Below are 17,378 nucleotides of genomic sequence, written 5' to 3'. Positions count from 1 at the left end.
CTATGTAGCTTATCTGTGTGGTCAAGAAAATTGGAACTTTTTCAAATGCAGTCTCGCTCACTGCAAAAACTCAAAATCTTACCAGGAATATTTGTCTTATTTCTAGTTAAAATGTCTCATTTTTAGGCTGCGTCCCAATACTCCCCCTCGCCCTCGTTTTCTTCACTAACCCTAACTTTTGCGCGTTCCCGTGAAGGTAGTGGTGTCCCAATTCCTCTTTTCACCTAGGGGGAGGGGGAATAACGAGGGCTAGGGGCTGAGAATAGCCCCTTCAAATCGAGGGATTTCAGATGCTGACTTGGCGAGCGAGGGGGTATGAAAATTTCCCAGAATGCTTTTCGTCGTCATTTGCGGACTGAATAAAAAAAAAAACATGGCGGACATTTCTTGTTTTTTTGGGAATAAAATCAATATTTTGAGTTAGTTTCTGCATAAAAATGCGTTTTGATTACATTTCCTTTTGCAAACCGATATTTTACTTTCATAATATTCACTCAGTGAATGTACATAATCCCTTTTTTGTCCATTGTTCGCTAAGATCGCGCCGGAATATGGTTACGTAACCTACGTAAGCGACGCCGTAGGTTACGTAAACTACGCCATAGGCTGCGTCTATTTAATGCGGACCTAAACTCCGGAGCCGGCAGACAGAAATCTCTAAATTTCGGAGCAAATTTCTTAACAGGCGTAGCTACAACTGTTAGATTTCATCTATTAAACCAACATCTTCCTAAATGATTTATTTCAGCCAGCATAATTCTCAACAGAGCTGCGTCCCAGGAGAGAGTTTCTCACCCGGGACGACGCAGCAGCTTGACCCGGCGGACACGTCTCTTCTCGGGCTGTGAGCTGAGGCTGCTCCCCGGGGGCGGCGGCTCTTCTCATCTCCCAAAACATCGGGTCAAATTTCTTAACAGGCGTTATTTGGATAAACTGAGCCCCGGTTGCGGATCTTAAGGTTACCTTTATACCTGAAAAAATATTAAAACTTAATAAACGCCGTAGGTTACGTAAGCTACGCCGTAGGCTGCGTCTATTTAAACCTCGCCGACCGAGGAAAAGGAAAAAGGAAACGTTTTTTTGAGTCAAATGGCGACCCGCAAAGAGCAGGAGGATATTGAAAAGAAAACCCACAAATGTAAGTATAATGTCCCATGGAATTAAAAAAAAAAGTTTTGTAATCACAGTGCTTTTGTAGTGCTTTTGCGTTTGTATGAACAGTACATAGAAATCCAGGGTAGATAACATTGCCGTGTCCTGTTAACTACTCGTTAACTCTCATATTTTCTACAAATTTGTTGGATATTTCACATTACTATAAGGCAGCAACGTTATTTGGGGGGGGGGGGGGGGTTACGAAGTAATAACGTTGCTTGCTGCCTTGTTATCATAGTTCAAACTTTTTCTTTTTGTTGTTTGTTTTTTTTTTTTTTTTTTTTACGAGGACGTTTGTGCATTGCAGTAATCACATTTCATTCCAGGGACTCCGGATCAGGTCCGACACCTAATAAGCTTTAGGACTACCAACGAGGAGAATTTTACTAAGAAGAAATATGCTGCTAAACCACTGTGGGAGTGAGTGATCTAGCCTATCTGTGATGGGGTCCTTAACCATGGTATAACTACTATTCATCACTGTTTTCTGTTACAGGAAACTCACCAAAGAGCTGGAACTGGAGGGGAAGGTGACCACAGCACAAATTGGCAAAAAATTGGAAAATCTTAAAAAAATATATAAGGTAAGCAATGGTTATGGTTATGGTAAGTAATGTAATGAAATGTATCTGTAAATGTATTATCTGCTGAAGAGATGATGCTTAACAAAAAAAAAATACATGTAAAGTATTTATTAATAATCTTCTGTAAATTGTGTGTGTGTGTGTGTCTTATGCAGGACCTCAAAACCCCTAAAACCGGCTCCGGGACAGACAGTGGGGAGGCCACAGCAGCCTCATGGCCTTTCTACAAAGAGATGCATGAGGTTTTGGGGTCCAGACCTTCAATCCAGCCTCCATGTTTGTTGGCGTCTTATGAAGATCCCACGCAAATACTCATGGTAAGTTTAGCAGTAAAAAAGCACAATCTTATTCCCCAGTCCTTCTTCCTATAGCTAGCTTGTGCTACGACCGGTGGTTCTCTAACTGTTATTTTCTTTTCAGAACATAATCGACCCTCCATCCTCACCGGTGTCCTCTCTGACAAATTCAGAGGAAAGCACAGAGGTAATTTTTATTTATACAGTGATAATGAACCTGGTATGATGTTGTGGGTGTGTATGATAGTCCAGTCATGTGTGTAATCAACATGTGTATCCATCTTTTTTTTATCTCAGAACACTTTGGAAGACGCCAGCACATCGGCCTCAAGCTCTGCCTCACCAGCTGGAAGAGGAAGCTGGAAGCTTCAGGCATCAGGTCCACTTTCCCCCCGATCCCCCAAAAAAAGAAATTCTCTATGCAGGACTTCCTTCAAGCTGAGGCCGCCAAAGACAGAAGATGTCAAAAGAATGAAGAACACATGGACAGGTTCCTGAACCTTTTAGAGAAAATGATGGACCAGACACCTCATCAGCAGTAGCAGCACATACACTGCAAATTTATTTTTTTGTACATATTTCTGTGCAAATTTTTTTATATGGAACAGCACCTTTCTTTGTTTTGCGTGCAATGTTCACTTTTTTCTTTTTAAAAATTGTATTTGAATATAGCAAATAAAGCCTTTTTTACTGCAGATTCTCTCACCTTATTTTACTATTGATCTCGTTGTACAGTTTATATTATTTGAGACATTACCTTACTTTGAGAAACCCCAGAAGAGAAAACTGTTGTGTAACAAGTTTTATTAGACAATTTAAAAGTATTTCCAAGTGAGTAAAACCACACAAGTACAAAACTATATGAAGAACACATGGACAGGTTCCTGAACCTTTTAGAGAAAATGGTGGACAGGACACCTCATCAGCAGTAGCAGCACATACACTGCAAACTTTTTTTTTTGTAAATATTTCTGTGCACATTTTTTTATATGGAATATACGTGCCATATTAACAGAGCTACAGCTGAAATTAAAACAGCTTTTGGCTCTCAGCTTCCTGATCAGGGTAGGGATGGAAACGAGGGGTAGGGGGAGAAATGGGACAGGCACCTGGGCCAAGTGCCCTAGATTTCAAGTGCCCTAAAATCTCCCCCTTCTTTTTTAGGGCTTAGGGAAGAAAAGAAGTGCGAGTGGAGAAAAGAAGGGCGAGTGAAGGAGAATTGGGATTGGCCCTTAGTCAAAAAATCTCATTAAACTTAAAACAAAAGAGTCATTACCAGGAAAAAAACTTGTTATTTGACCATTTTCACCTGTTTCAAGTAAATTTTCACTTGAAATATTTGGAAAAATCTGCCAGTGGGACAAGATTTATCTTCTCATTACAAGCAAAACAATCTTGTTCCATTGGCAGATTTTTCTACTTATTTTAAGTGAAAATCTACTTGAAACAGGTGAAAATGGTTGTTTTTGAGTCTTGTCTTAAATGTAATGAGATTTTTTTTTACTAAAAATGAGACATTTTAACTAGAAATAAGAGTTTTTGCAGTGTATAATAACTAGTGAAATCGATCATGTTCTGATTTGCATTTGTTATTCTATATGTATTAAGTAATAGAATAATCAATACAAAGAGACACAGAGTAATTCCATAAATGTATTTAAAAAAAGAAACATTTACATTTAACCCTTGAAGCCAAGGTGTGGCGGCTGCCATACCTTGCCATACCCAATTGACGCCCCTGGCTCTGGTCCAGTTCTGGATCTCTGGATCCTTCTGGGACCAGCTCATCATGTGGCTCACATCTGTCCGCGCGCCCGTGCGCGCGCCCGCCCCTCAGCATCCTCCGCCCCTCAGAGTCAAACCCGACTCTAGACTCCGGACCGGTCCCGGGACTCTGGTTTCCATCCCCAGGACCGCGGTCGTGTCCTCCGCAGGGATGGATCCCCCCGTGAGAGGCCCCCCCGGTGCCGGCCCCCGCGGTGCCGGCCCCCCCGGGCTGCAGCCCCTGCTGCTGCTGCTGCTGCTGCTGCTGGTGTCCTCCTGCGGGGACGCGGCGCGGCCGCGGCTCGGACCGGGACACTTCTACACTAACCACTGGGCTGTGCGGATCCCCGGCGGCCCGGGACACGCAGACCTGCTGGCACACAAGTTCGGATACACAAACCTGGGCCAGGTAACCGACACGAGCACCGGCTTCTGAGCGTGGGGACACTTGGCCCCTTAAAACTTAAAACCAGAGATAAATGTTATGCATCCCAGAAAGTAATGAGAGGGTGACATTTACCTGGATGTGGTGACGCGTTCAGACTGAAGGCTGATTTATGGTTCCGCGTTACACCGACGCAGAGGCTACGGCGTAGGGTACGCGGAGACCTCAGCTGATCAGGAGTTTAAATGTGTTGGCAGGGCCGGTGTTCTGCCAATTTCTGCTGCTTTGCCAAAAAATGCTCCCTAATGGTTTTCTACCTTTGTAGAGCTAGAATTTTACTGTGTTTTAATCCCTAATCCACCTCCTTTCCCCACCAAGTGGTCCTTGTCACTTGCCAGGCCGTAATTGTAAATAAGAATGTTCTTAATGACCTGCCTGGTTAAATAAAGGCAAATGACTGAATGAATATCAAATAAAGCGATAGAATTTTTTTTCCCTCTTTATCGTATAATGTTCACAAAGTGTAATGCAATTCATGTCATGGGTAGTGTATTTTGAAGGATCAAATACTCAACATCCCATATTATCAATTTTAAATCATGCAAGAAATGATGGACATGCCAATCAAACTTTGAAAATCGACTGTTCGCATGCGCAGAACCACAAAGTAGCATTTCTCGGCAGGTAGCAAGGATTGGCAGAGCACCGGCCCAAGCATCCATGGGGCCCTATAAGCAAAATATGATCTTGGGGCCCTCTATTACTGCCAATAATACTGATTATTGATCATTCACACACCCACTATAAACTTATTTCATGTTCTTCCCTGTCATTAAATACACTTGTAAAACTAGATGTAAGAACTTTTTGTTGTAGTTAGATTGTAATCCACAGGGATTAAGACCATGGAAGCAACAACAGATTAACAAACCTGCAGAAAAATCTTTCAATTAACATTTATCAAAGTCAGCAACTGCCCCTACTGGCCACACAGAGAAGTAATAGATAAAAGGTGAAAGAGCTGCACAGTTGCAGCAGTGTTGTTTCCATCATCCTACTGTCAGCCTGGCAGGTTTTTGGGGGTTGACGACATCCACTGCCAATCCAGGAAGCAGGAACACACGGAGACACACGTCAAGCACTGGAAATCTGCAACAAAAAACCACAAACAAAGCACGAAACCGGCACGGAGCCATCCAAAACACGAACAGCAATCGACCTAAATCTTGAGATCTGATCGCAGTCTGAGCTAAGCTATCGCTACCGCTACCTAAACCCAAAAACTAGAGAGCCAGCATGCAGGTGAACAAGCCAGTGTGTATGTATATGATCATGCATGTGTGTGTGTGTGTGTGTGTGTATTTTATTTATTTTTATTTTTAACTCTTGACTCTTAACTCTAGTGGTCACGGGGCCCTAAGCAGCCGCTTAGTTTGCTTATGCCTTAGGCCGGCTCTGTGTGTTGGTATCCTTCAGTGAAGGAAAGAAACTCCCACAGTGGACACTGGGAGGACTTTAAACTGACTAAAGTAAGAAGTAGGATGATTGTGGAGAATCACACTTTTTTCAGTAGTGGCACAACTGGACACAAAAGACACAAACTCATGAAACTGGCCACGACTAATTATTTGTTGCACAACCTTTTGAGGCAAACAGGTGATATGTGTAACTCCCACTCACGTCTGAACCTGCTGACAGGTATTTGGCCCAGTCCTCATCGACGCTCTCCGCCCGCTGTCTCGGGTTTGAAGGGTTCTTCTCCAGACTGGGTCTATCCTGGGTCTTCCCCGGGGTCTCCTCCCGGAGGGACATGCCTGGAACACCTCCCTAGGGAGGAGGGACATGCCTGGAACACCTCCCAAGGGAGGCGTCCAGGAGGATCCGGTACAGATGCCCAAGCCACCTCAGCTGACTCCTCTCAATGTGAAGGAGCAGCAGCTCGACTCCGAGCTCCTCCCGGGTGACCGAACTCCTCACCCTATCTCTAAGGGAGCCTCCAGCCACCCTGCGGAGGAAACTCATCTCAGCCGCTTGTATCCGCGATCTTGTCCTTTCGGTCACTACCCAAAGTTCATGACCATAGGTGAGGGTAGGTGCGTAGATTGACCGGTAAATCGAGAGCTTCGCCTTTCGACTCAGCTCCTTCTTCAACACGACGGTCCGGTACACCGGCCGCATAACTGCGGATGCTGCACCGATCCGTCTGTCAATCTCACGCTCCATCGTTCCCTCACTCGTGAACAAGACCCCGAGATACTTGAACTCCTCCACCTGAGGCAGGACTTCTCCACCCACCCGGAGAAGGCACGCCACCCTTTCCCGGTGGAGAACCATGGCCTCGGTCTTGGAGGTGCTGATTCTCATCCCGGCCGCATCACACTCGGCCTCAAACCGCCCCAGCACATGCTGAAGGTCCCAGTCCGATGAAGCCAACAGGACAACATCATCCGCAAAAAGCAGAGATGAAATCCTGAGGTTCCCAAACCGGAACCCCTCTGGCCCCTGGCTGCGCCTAGAAATCCTGTCCATAAAAATTATGAATAGGACCGGTGACAAAGGGCAGCCCTGCCGGAGTCCAAACTCCAGAATGACATTTGCAGCTCTACTCAGAGGGACGTCAAGCTGCTGGGAGATGTTCTCATACTCTTTATCTTCGACAGGATTGTCTCTTATATGGGTTCTCATCCCCTCAGACGTCGCTGTGCTCATTCAGTGTGGCCAACGCCACTGGTGTCCTCTCACCCTTTAGATAGTCAGACCGACTCTCCTGCCTTCTATTATGCTAACTAGAGGACACGCTTACATTTATGCGTCACTATGGTCAAATTATTCTGAATCTTTTCTAAGGGTACCAACTAATGCCAGTTTCATTAGCTTGTTGTTTTCATGATTCTGTTGAATCCCAATTCAAATGGAATATTTCATTTCATAAAACAATGTTCGGTTAATGGGCAGCACAGTGGCTCAGTGGTTAGCACTGTTGCATCACAGCAAGAAGTTTCCGGGTTCGACTCCCTGGCCCGGGGGGGCCTGGAGGACCAGGAGGGCCAGGATGGCCTGTCCCTGGTCCAGGTTTCTTCCCTCCTAAAGGGGAGTTTTTCTTGCCACTGTTTGGCTTAAGGTTTTTGTCCCACCAGGGGAATTTTTACCAGCCATTGTTTATGTTATGTTTATGTAATAATTACTTGGTCATGTTCTGGTCTCTGGAAAGATGCTAGAGACAAATGCTGTTGTAATAGATGCTATATAAATAAAATTGAATAGAATTGGAATTGAATCCCTACAGTAGATCCTGGAGAGGACAACGAGAGTCATATGTGCTCCTCAAGTAGGATTAAGTCCATTTGTTTGTCCATTCAGAGCTGCACGGCCAACCAGATAGAAAGGTAGAACATTCTCAACACAGAAACAACAACTTACTGTTCCAGCTACATAAACAAACAAAGGTCTCGGCCAACACGAAAGGACGCAAGACAGAAGGCGTTATCTTTCTGTTTTACAGCTGATCCACAACACGGAACTGGTTGACCCTTACATATTAATAAGAAAGAAAATCCTGCCATGTGTGGAAGAGAAAAACAAAGAAACCTTTGTTAAGGTTAAGAGTATAAAGAGAAATGTAGTTTAAGTCGAAACAGCCTGTAGTCAGAAAAGTATGAGCGCGTGTGCCAGCAGCGCAGATGTGCCCCATCTTCTGCCCCATCGTCGTTGCCAAGCTGACAGAAAACATGCATATAGATGACATCACTGACTGGATTAAGAAACGTTTGCAACTTAAAGCTTCTGTTCTGAGCAGCGTTTAGTTTGAAGAAGCACTGCAAAAGTCATGCAAACAAGAACACCTTGTACACAGGTGCTGCATTAGTAATAGAGGGTCTGCATTGACATCACTTCCCCACTGGACCAGCCCCCTTACTGGCACTGAGTGGCAAAACATCAGCAAAAACAGCTGCAACTAGTGGAGAAGACGAGCTAACAGTCGATTATTGGCTTAAATTAAAGGCAGTTGGACTTGACAGTGACCCGTACAGTTACCCCAAGAACCAGTGGTCCATGGACATTAATATTTGGTACAGTTACCAAGAACCAGTGGTCCATGGACATTAATATTTGGTACAGTTACCAAGAACCAGTGGTCCATGGACATTAATATTTGGTACAGTTACCAAGAACCAGTGGTCCATGGACAATAATATTTGGTACAGTTACCAAGAACCAGTGGTCCATGGACATTAATATTTGGTACAGTTACCCCAAGAACCAGTGGTCCATGGACATTAATATTTGGTACAGTTACCCCAAGAACCAGTGGTCCATCGACATTAATATTTGGTACAGTTACCCCAAGAACCAGTGAACCATGGACATTAATATTTGGTACAGTTACCCCAAGAACCAGTGGTCCATGGACATTAATATTTGGTACAGTTACCAAGAACCAGTGGTCCATGGACATTAATATTTGGTACAGTTACCAAGAACCAGTGGTCCATGGACATTAATATTTGGTACAGTTACCAAGAACCAGTGGTCCATGGACATTAATATTTGGTACAGTTACCAAGAACCAGTGGTCCATGGACATTAATATTTGGTACAGTTACCAAGAACCAGTGGTCCATGGACATTAATATTTGGTACAGTTACCAAGAACCAGTGGTCCATGGACATTAATATTTGGTACAGTTACCCCAAGAACCAGTGGTCCATGGACATTAATATTTGGTACAGTTACCCCAAGAACCAGTGGTCCATGGACATTAATATTTGGTACAGTTATCCCAAGAACCAGTGGTCCATGGACATTAATATTTGGTACAGTTACCCCAAGAACCAGTGGTCCATTAACATTAATATGTACTTATTTTTCTACGCCGGGAGATACACGAAGCAAAGCTTGAAGGCATACAAAAGTCTTGACACTTGGTCCAACTTAAAGGCAGGATTGGTTGGTGAAATTAAAGTGAAGAGGACACGGAACTTTATGATTTGACCGTTTAACGTTAGCTACCCAAAAATCCAACATTACCTGATACAAAATGGGAACCACAAATCCACGTTTCGGTGTCTGGAATCCAGTTGTTTCTGTGAATTGCAGCGATTTATTTTTCTCTCTTAAGCTTATTTTTAGGCAGTCTGTAAAACGATAACTCCGATTTCTTGCTAAATCTATGAGTACAGTCGATCGCACAACAGCTCTTTCCCATTTTAGATGTTTTCCAGTTGCTCAAACTGAAAGTCTACGCTGCCACTCAGTCTTTCTGACACTCAGTCTTTCTGACACTCAGTCTTTCTGACACTCAGTGGGCGTGAAGTGAAGTCGCTGTGAAGTCGCACCTGTGACGTCATGCGCATTCCCTCTATTGTTGTGATTGTTTTGATGTTGTTGTTGGATGTGCTTGGTCAGGTTGGAAGTCTGGACCATCATTACCACTTCCACCACAGCAGAGTGGTTCGCCGGGCTGCCTTTTCTTTGAAGGGCCCCCACCACTTCATCCATATGGATCCCAAGGTAAGACTCCACACACACACACACACACGCACACGCACGCACACACACACACACACACACACACACACACACACACACACACACACACACACACACACACGGGCCTGGATTCAGTCTAGAGTAATGCGCTGGCAGCATCTCACATATTTCTATCATAACTGCTTTTCTTCACTTTTTGTTTGATGTCTTTGTTTCCATGAAATGGGATTCAAAAGAAGTGAAAAAGAGACATCATGAAAAAAAAACAAGTGTAGCAAATGTAAGCAAATATGTGTTCTTACCAAACGTTACCAGCAGTGACCCACTGTCACGAGCCAAATCAAGGAAATGTTCAAGTTCTAAACTTTATCTTCTGGTGCAGTTTACAGCTCAGATCGTAGAGCTGGTAGTAGCAATAACCTAAATTCATCAACGTCCTTGGCATCTGGCCCGCCTGGTCTTCAGCAGGAGGTCCCCCCTTATGATCCAAGTCCTGTTCCAGATTTCTACCCCCTTATGATCCAGGTCCTGGTCCAGGTTTCTACCCCCCTTATGATCCAGGTCCTGGTCCAGGTTTCTTCCCCCTTATGATCCAAGTCCTGTTCCAGGTTTCTACCCCCTTATGATCCAGGTCCTGGTCCAGGTTTCTACCCCCTTATGATCCAGGTCCTGGTCCAGGTTTCTACCCCCCTTATGATCCAGGTCCTGGTCCAGGTTTCTCCCCCCCTTATGATCCAGGTCCTGGTCCAGGTTTCTTCCCTCCTAAAGGGGAGTTTTTTCTTGCCACTGTTTGGCTTAAGGTTTTTCTCCCACTAAGGGAGTTTTTGGTAACCCTTTCTTTTACAGTACAGTAATAACCAGGTAATACCATGGTAATTACACTGTAATTACCTAGTAGTACCTTGTATTTACAAAGAAATTACATGGTAACTACCGGGTAATTTACCCAGTATGTACTAGGGAATTATTACTTATTTTCTTGTACCATGTAATTATGTGTATTTACCATGTAATTACATGGTAAATACCTGGTTGTTTAAACTAAACATTACTAGGTAATTACAAAGACATTAGATGGGAACTATGAGGGAAATTACAGGTATTTACTAGGTTAATATTGGTAACTACCAGTCAATTTACCATTTACTCTGAAATTACATGAATTATTTATTGGTATAAGTACCAGGTAATTACTAAGTATTTTACTAAGTATTTTTCTGCAAACTACCAGGAAATTATAACCTATATTTGAGGTAGTTACCAGCTAATTACACTTCAATGACCATGTAGTTACCTTGTATTTACTATACATTTCATGGATAACTACCGGGTATTTACCCATTCATTAATGATTTATGTATTATCTATGGATTGCTGCATGTACCCCCGAGGGGTGTAAATGACTCTATTGACTTGTAATTAACCTGATAGTTACCATGTTTTACCTGGCAATTGGCAGGTACTTACCTTGCAGTTACTTGCCCAGTAATTCTATTTCCTAAGTATTTACCCAATAAGTACAGACATTGTTACCTAGCTTTTACTCAGTAATTAAAGTGAAACTGGACTGTAAAAGAAAGCGTGTGTTGTTTCCATTATATTACCTGGTACTTCCTCATTAACTATAGACATAATTACATGATATTTACCCATTAATTAATAGAAAACTGGACTGTAAAAGAAAGCTTGTGTTGTTTCCATAATATTACCTGGTAATTGTAGATTATAATTATAAAGATTTGAACAATTGGCAAAACGTCTGATAATTACCTCCCCTTTAACCCGCAATTAGAAAGTTGGACCACGCCCCCTCACATATACCTCCTCACACACCCCTACCTACTTGCAACAAATACGCCAAAACAGGTGATCTGTCAAAGACAGAAAATATAGGCACATTCAGTCAATCAATGCAACAAATAAAAAATACAGGGCATTCAATAACGATATAACAACATATTTAGATCTCAAACTGGCATGTCAAGGACCCCAGTATTATCTGCATTTGTCCATCACCCTTAATCTCAATTTTTTTTCCAGAGACCCTCAGAGAAGCAAAGATTTGAGACATATAAACAACAAAAACACGGGGCGAAGCACAATAAAATAACTTTTCATAAGTTTCAACACAAAATATGAAAAGTTAATCATTTGCTTGCATAGTTTACCAACTCTGGAAGGAATCTAGGCTCCTAGGACACTAGGCCCCTAGGCCCCTTAGGACTCTAGGACCCTAGGCCCCTAGGACTATAGGCCCCTAGGACTCTAGGGCTCTAAGATTCTAGGCCCCTATGAATCTAAGCCCTAGGACTCTAGGCCCTAGGACTCTAGACCCTAGGACTCTAGGCCCTAGGACTCTAGGCCCTAGGACTCTAGACCCCTAGGACTCTAGGCCCTAGGACTCTAGGGCCCTAGAGCCCTAGGCCTCAGAGCCTCTAGGCCTCGGGGCCGTAGACCCTGCAGCCTCTAGGACTCTAGGCCCTAGGACTCTAGACCCTAGGACTCTAGACCCCTAGGACTCTAGACCCTAGGACTCTAGACCCCTAGGACTCTAGGGCCCTAGAGGTCTAGGCCTCACAGCCTCTAGGCCTTTAGACCCTTAAGCCCTGCAGCTCTAAGTGCCGTATTGTCCTGCCCCCCCCCCCAGGTGGACTGGGCCCAGCAGCAGGTGGTAAAGACGCGGGTGAAGAGGTCGGCTCAGAGACAGCCACATGTCCTTTCCTTCAACGACCCTAAATGGTCCAACATGTGGTACATCGTAAGCAGCGTCCCCTGAAGATTCATACCACATTCATGACTAGACGAGACGTTTATGGCTGTATCTGTGTTTCTCCTCAGCACTGCAACGACAGGAGCGGCCGCTGTCACTCAGAGATGAACATCCTGGCAGCCTGGCAGAGAGGATACACCGGAAAAAACGTGGTGGTGACCATCCTGGATGACGGCATCGAGAGGAGCCATCCGGACCTGAGTCAGAACTACGTAGGTGCTATGCGTTCGTCCACCTCCAAAGACACAGTCATGTAGGCTCCTCGTGTGTTAGCACGCGGCTAGGGGGGTACCAGGACTCTCTACTGGTCTTAACCAGCGTCCTTCCTGCTGTCCTGTTTCCTCCCTGCAGGACCACTTTGCAAGTTATGATGTAAACGGGAATGACCACGACCCAACACCACGCTACGACTCCCGCAGTGAAAACATGTAAGAATCAACTCCGCCGTGTGTAAAAAAACAACACTAAGTGAAAAACTATGTTGGAAGCCACATATTGATTACATTAGACAGAAATTGTCAAGATCTATTGGTATTATTTACAAAACAAGGGATCTGTTGGACAAAAAATGTTTGCACATATTGTATTTCTCTCTTATAATGCCATACATATATTGTGTGGGGATTTGGGGAAACACATACAGAACTTATATACAGTATATAACTTATATAGTGTAGACCCTATAGTTAAACTCCAGAAAAGAGTTATGAGAATAATAAATAAAGTTTCTTATCGCGATACAACTAATACATTATTTATATTCAGGCACATTAAAATTCATAGATATTGTTTATTAAAAAACATTAGAAATATTATTTCGAGTTAAGAATAAAAGCCTTCCTACTTGTATTAAACATTTCTTTAGATTAAAAGAACCAAATTATAATTTAAGAACGCTATGGGTCTTTGAAACATGTTATGTGAGGACTAATGTTAAATACAGATGCGTTTCATTTTTGGGAGTCAAACTATGGAATGGACTTTGTGATGAACTGAAATTATGTAGATCTCTGTTGAGTTTTAAAAAAATATTGAAAGACAAAAAAATTAAGGATTACAATGCAAAATCGTTTGAATATAATTTAATTATGCAGAGCAATTTAGAGTAAATTTTCTTTTCTTTCTTTTCTTTTGTATTTCTGATAAACTGGGTTATCTTTTGGAAGGTACAGGATCGGCAAAAATAAGCTTCGGCTTCAGCCTGCTCCTTTTTCGGTTACACAGAGTTTGTGTGTTATTGTTTATTGTGTGAAACTGATTAGTGTAAATATGTATGATAATGTTTTGTCAGTTACATGCACACAAGTTAAGTTGCATATAATGTAATTTAACCGAAATAAACTATTCATTCATTCATTCATTCATTCATTCAAAAATGGTCTGCAACGAGGATGCACCACCTACATATTTGAAAACAGCTGTCAAACGTTTTCTTCAGGTGGCATGATGACAATTAGTCAATAAATTATTCAGAAAGCAGTAATTGCTTCTGCTATTGGGTCTCAAGCTGACACCAGGTTGCACATGGGGAAGTGATTTCTCGGTCTTGTCTTTTGTGCAGACATGGAACTCGCTGTGCAGGGGAAGTTGCAGCGGTGGCCAACAACTCCAACTGCATTGTCGGCATCGCCTACGATGCTCACATTGGAGGTAAACTTCTCTTTCTTTTATATGCAGACACTTCCGAGAACCAGTGCAGACATTTGCTCTGTTGTCTTTGTTTTTTAACGACACTCTCGATGTCATTCAGTGAAATATCTTGTAATTGCATGGACATTACTGGAGTCTTTGCATCTACTAATGAAGTCAACCATGTTTTCTTCATCCAGTCATGTGGTTCATAACATACACACTCTGCAGTGGAAATTCTGTAGGTCGGCGTTATCAGACACCTGTGGCTGGGAGGGAAGCACCTGCTGTTGACGGAGAAGCACAATGAAAGTTGAAGGATGTGCAACAGAAGTACTGGACTTAAAGACTCCGGATCAAAATCTTAAGACCAGCTATGAAATTGCAAGAATTTTCATTTTGCACTGCTGGATCTTAAGAAGGTTCGAAGTTGAGCTTCAAAATGCAAAAAGAAGAAATGAGAACAAAGGAAAGAAAATGAGCCTGCAACTGGTTGAAAACAACAATTTAACGTGCCCTCGCCATCCGGAGATCAGGGCCGAGTGATTACTTGAGGATTTAAATACTACTAATATTCATACCACAGTGCAGCGTGATAGATTTATAATCTGAACTTGTGTTTTATGTCTAGAGTCAGATGTATACATGTATACATCAGTGACTGTGCCGTTAGCTGAACCTTCTTTCTTCCATTTCTTCCATTTCCTTCATTCTCGTCGCGAAGCTGCTCTGTTGTTTTGACAGCAGGGATTGTGTGTGTTGGGAACAGGGATCCGGATGCTGGACGGGGATGTCACCGACATAGTGGAGGCCAAGTCCCTGGGGATTAGACCCGACTACATCCACATCTACAGCGCCAGCTGGGGGCCCAAAGACGATGGCAGGACAGTGGACGGCCCGGGGCCCCTCACCAAGCAGGCCTTTGAGCAAGGCATCCGGAAGGTCTCAAAGAAATTATCTTCTTTCCAAAAGTGTCTGAATAGTACGGAAGAGTATTAGGGCCAGGCAGGAGAAAAATAAAAGTAATATTTTAGAGGAGGAAGATTTTTTTTTCATTATGCACTTCGAGAAAAAAGTCGAAATGTCGAGAAAAAAGTTGAAGTGTTGAGAATAATGTTGAAGTACAATTTCAAGTAAAAGTCGAAATGTTGAGGAAAAAGTCAAAATTTCGTGAATAAAGTTGAAATGTTGAGAAAAAAAAAGGCAAACCCAAAATGTTGAAAGAGCCATATTGGACCAAAAACACAAAAACCAAATATGTCTGGAAATATGTCCGCATAAAATGAAAAGTCTTGTATAAGCCTTAGAATGAAGGCAACACATGCTGCATGTATCTATATTAGTTATAACTGGGGGAAGATCTTTTTTTTTCATAATGCACTTCGAGAAAAAAGTCGAAATGTGGAGAAAAAAGTCGAAATGTTGAGATTAATGTTGAAGTAATTTCGAGAAAAAAGTCGAAATGTCGAGAATAATGTTGAAATACAATTTCGAGAAAAAAGTCAAAATGTATTTCAACATTATTCTCGACATTTCGACTTTATTCTCGAAATTTCAACTTTATTCTTGAAATTTTATTTCAACATTAATCTCGACATTTTGACTTTATTCTTTAAATTGTATTTTAACATTAATCTCGACATTTCGACTTTTTTCTCAAAGTGCACAATAAAAAAAAATCTTCCCCTCTCAAATATGTTTTGTCCTGCATGGCCCTGATACTCTTCCGTAGAATAAAGGCGTATGTGGACATGCACATGTCCGAGTTCCCTCCCAGCAACACATCTCTCTCCACTGTCTGCTCCCACAGGGGCGCAGAGGCCTGGGCTCCATCTTTGTTTGGGCAGCAGGTAACGGAGGTCGGCAGGGGGACCACTGCTCGTGTGACGGCTACACCACCAGCATCTACACCATCTCCATCTCCAGCACCACGGAGAACGGAAACAAGCCCTGGTACCTGGAGGTGTGTAGCGCCATCATGGCCACCACCTACAGCAGCGGAGAGTTCCACGAGAGGAAGATTGTAAGTCCTGCTTCATCAACTGTACGAGGGGGGGGTCTGGTCCTGAGTACTGGTGTCCAGAGGCAATACAGTCCGAAAGACAGAGTTCAACATTTAAATAAAGCTTGGCAATAAGGCTGGAGATCCATTCAAATGTCAAGAATCGATTCGATTCCGATTCTTAAGATTCAGAATCGATTATCAAGATTTGATTCGATCTGATCCGATATTGATTTGGGTTAGTGTTATTAAAACTGTTTTTTGAGCTGTTGCATGAATTATATGACTGTGTAGTTATGCAATATATTAATACTAGTATTATATTGAGATTAAACAGCAAGTATTGCAGCTAATGATGCTGTAAGGACCAATCAGCTCCCAGAATGATGATATAACTGCTTTCAGAAACATCATGTGGTTCAGAATTACCAAACAGATCCAGGGCAGCAAACAGAGACGGATGAAATCGCTTTTATTTTTTAACACATTCCTTTTTTCATTTTTTCCATTTTTCTGTCTATTTCGGTTTAGAATTTTTGAAAATTTGGTATTTTAGCATTTTATGCAAATGTAACCCCAAGACAGTATATAAAGTAATGAAATATAGACAATTTATGCAATTATAACTGAAAACCTGTAGCGGAGCAGGCGGGGGGGCAGGGGGGGCGGCCGCCCCGGGCCCACTGCTCCGGGGGGGCCCACTCCGAAGAGGAAAAAAAAAAAAAAAAAAAAAACTCCGAAGAGGAAAAAAAAAAAAGTGTTCTGAATAAAATAAGGAAAGTTGGACTGTATAAAACTTGTGTTCATAAGGATAAAGTTGTTTAAAAAATAAAAATGAAACAAATAGTCCCTTCTCCCCGTGTGTGTCTGCATGTCATGCACGGGTTCGCACGCGCATCTGTTTAAGGCTGATTTATGGTTCCGCGTTACACCAACACAGAACCTACGGCGTAGGGTGCGCGTCGCTGCGTACCCTTCGCCGTAGCAATGCGTCGAGCCAGTTCTCGCATCAGAGCCTTAACTCATGCTCATGAGTTTCAGCAGCTGAAGTTGATTAAAAACTCTCTCCAGGCTGCATGGATGAGACAGACTATCAAACCTCACCTTGCTCTCATTTGAGAGGGACTTCGCCATTGATGAGAGCAAGTTTATTGTGACCAAAAAGACGAGTCATTAAGAAATCCACTGCTGATGTTGCCAGATCTGACAGGTTCCAGCCCAAATGCAACGTAAAACCCACCGAAAAAATGAAAAACCAGCCCGAATCTTACATTCTCTGTTAAAACCATAAATTATGAAATG

The 17,378-nt window shown here is 42.8% G+C and overlaps 1 protein-coding gene and 1 long non-coding RNA gene across 2 annotated transcripts in view; both read left to right on the top strand.

The window, feature by feature from the left end:
• The first annotated feature begins 1,903 nt into the window (after positions 1-1,903).
• Positions 1,904-2,438, top strand: LOC133419331 (uncharacterized). The gene is made up of 3 exons (XR_009770508.1): positions 1,904-2,056; positions 2,160-2,222; positions 2,333-2,438. It is a non-coding gene; the product is annotated as an uncharacterized LOC133419331 (long non-coding RNA).
• Positions 2,439-9,588: 7,150 nt separating this feature from the next.
• Positions 9,589-17,378, top strand: part of LOC133457474 (proprotein convertase subtilisin/kexin type 6-like) — a 43,309-nt gene continuing 35,519 nt past the window's right edge. Inside the window, exons 1-7 of the mRNA XM_061736798.1 lie at positions 9,589-9,696; positions 12,323-12,433; positions 12,514-12,657; positions 12,797-12,873; positions 14,007-14,095; positions 14,844-15,016; positions 15,885-16,097. Of these exons, the coding sequence (XP_061592782.1) occupies positions 9,685-9,696; positions 12,323-12,433; positions 12,514-12,657; positions 12,797-12,873; positions 14,007-14,095; positions 14,844-15,016; positions 15,885-16,097 (819 nt within the window). The 5' untranslated portion in view covers positions 9,589-9,684. The remainder of the gene's footprint in view (positions 9,697-12,322; positions 12,434-12,513; positions 12,658-12,796; positions 12,874-14,006; positions 14,096-14,843; positions 15,017-15,884; positions 16,098-17,378) is intronic.

The sequence above is a fragment of the Cololabis saira genome, chromosome 2 (genome assembly GCF_033807715.1).
Source record: "Cololabis saira isolate AMF1-May2022 chromosome 2, fColSai1.1, whole genome shotgun sequence".
Taxonomy (NCBI): Eukaryota; Metazoa; Chordata; class Actinopteri; order Beloniformes; family Belonidae; genus Cololabis; species Cololabis saira.
The sequence above is the reverse complement of the archived record's forward strand: the minus strand, read 5'-3'. Positions and strand labels throughout refer to the sequence as shown.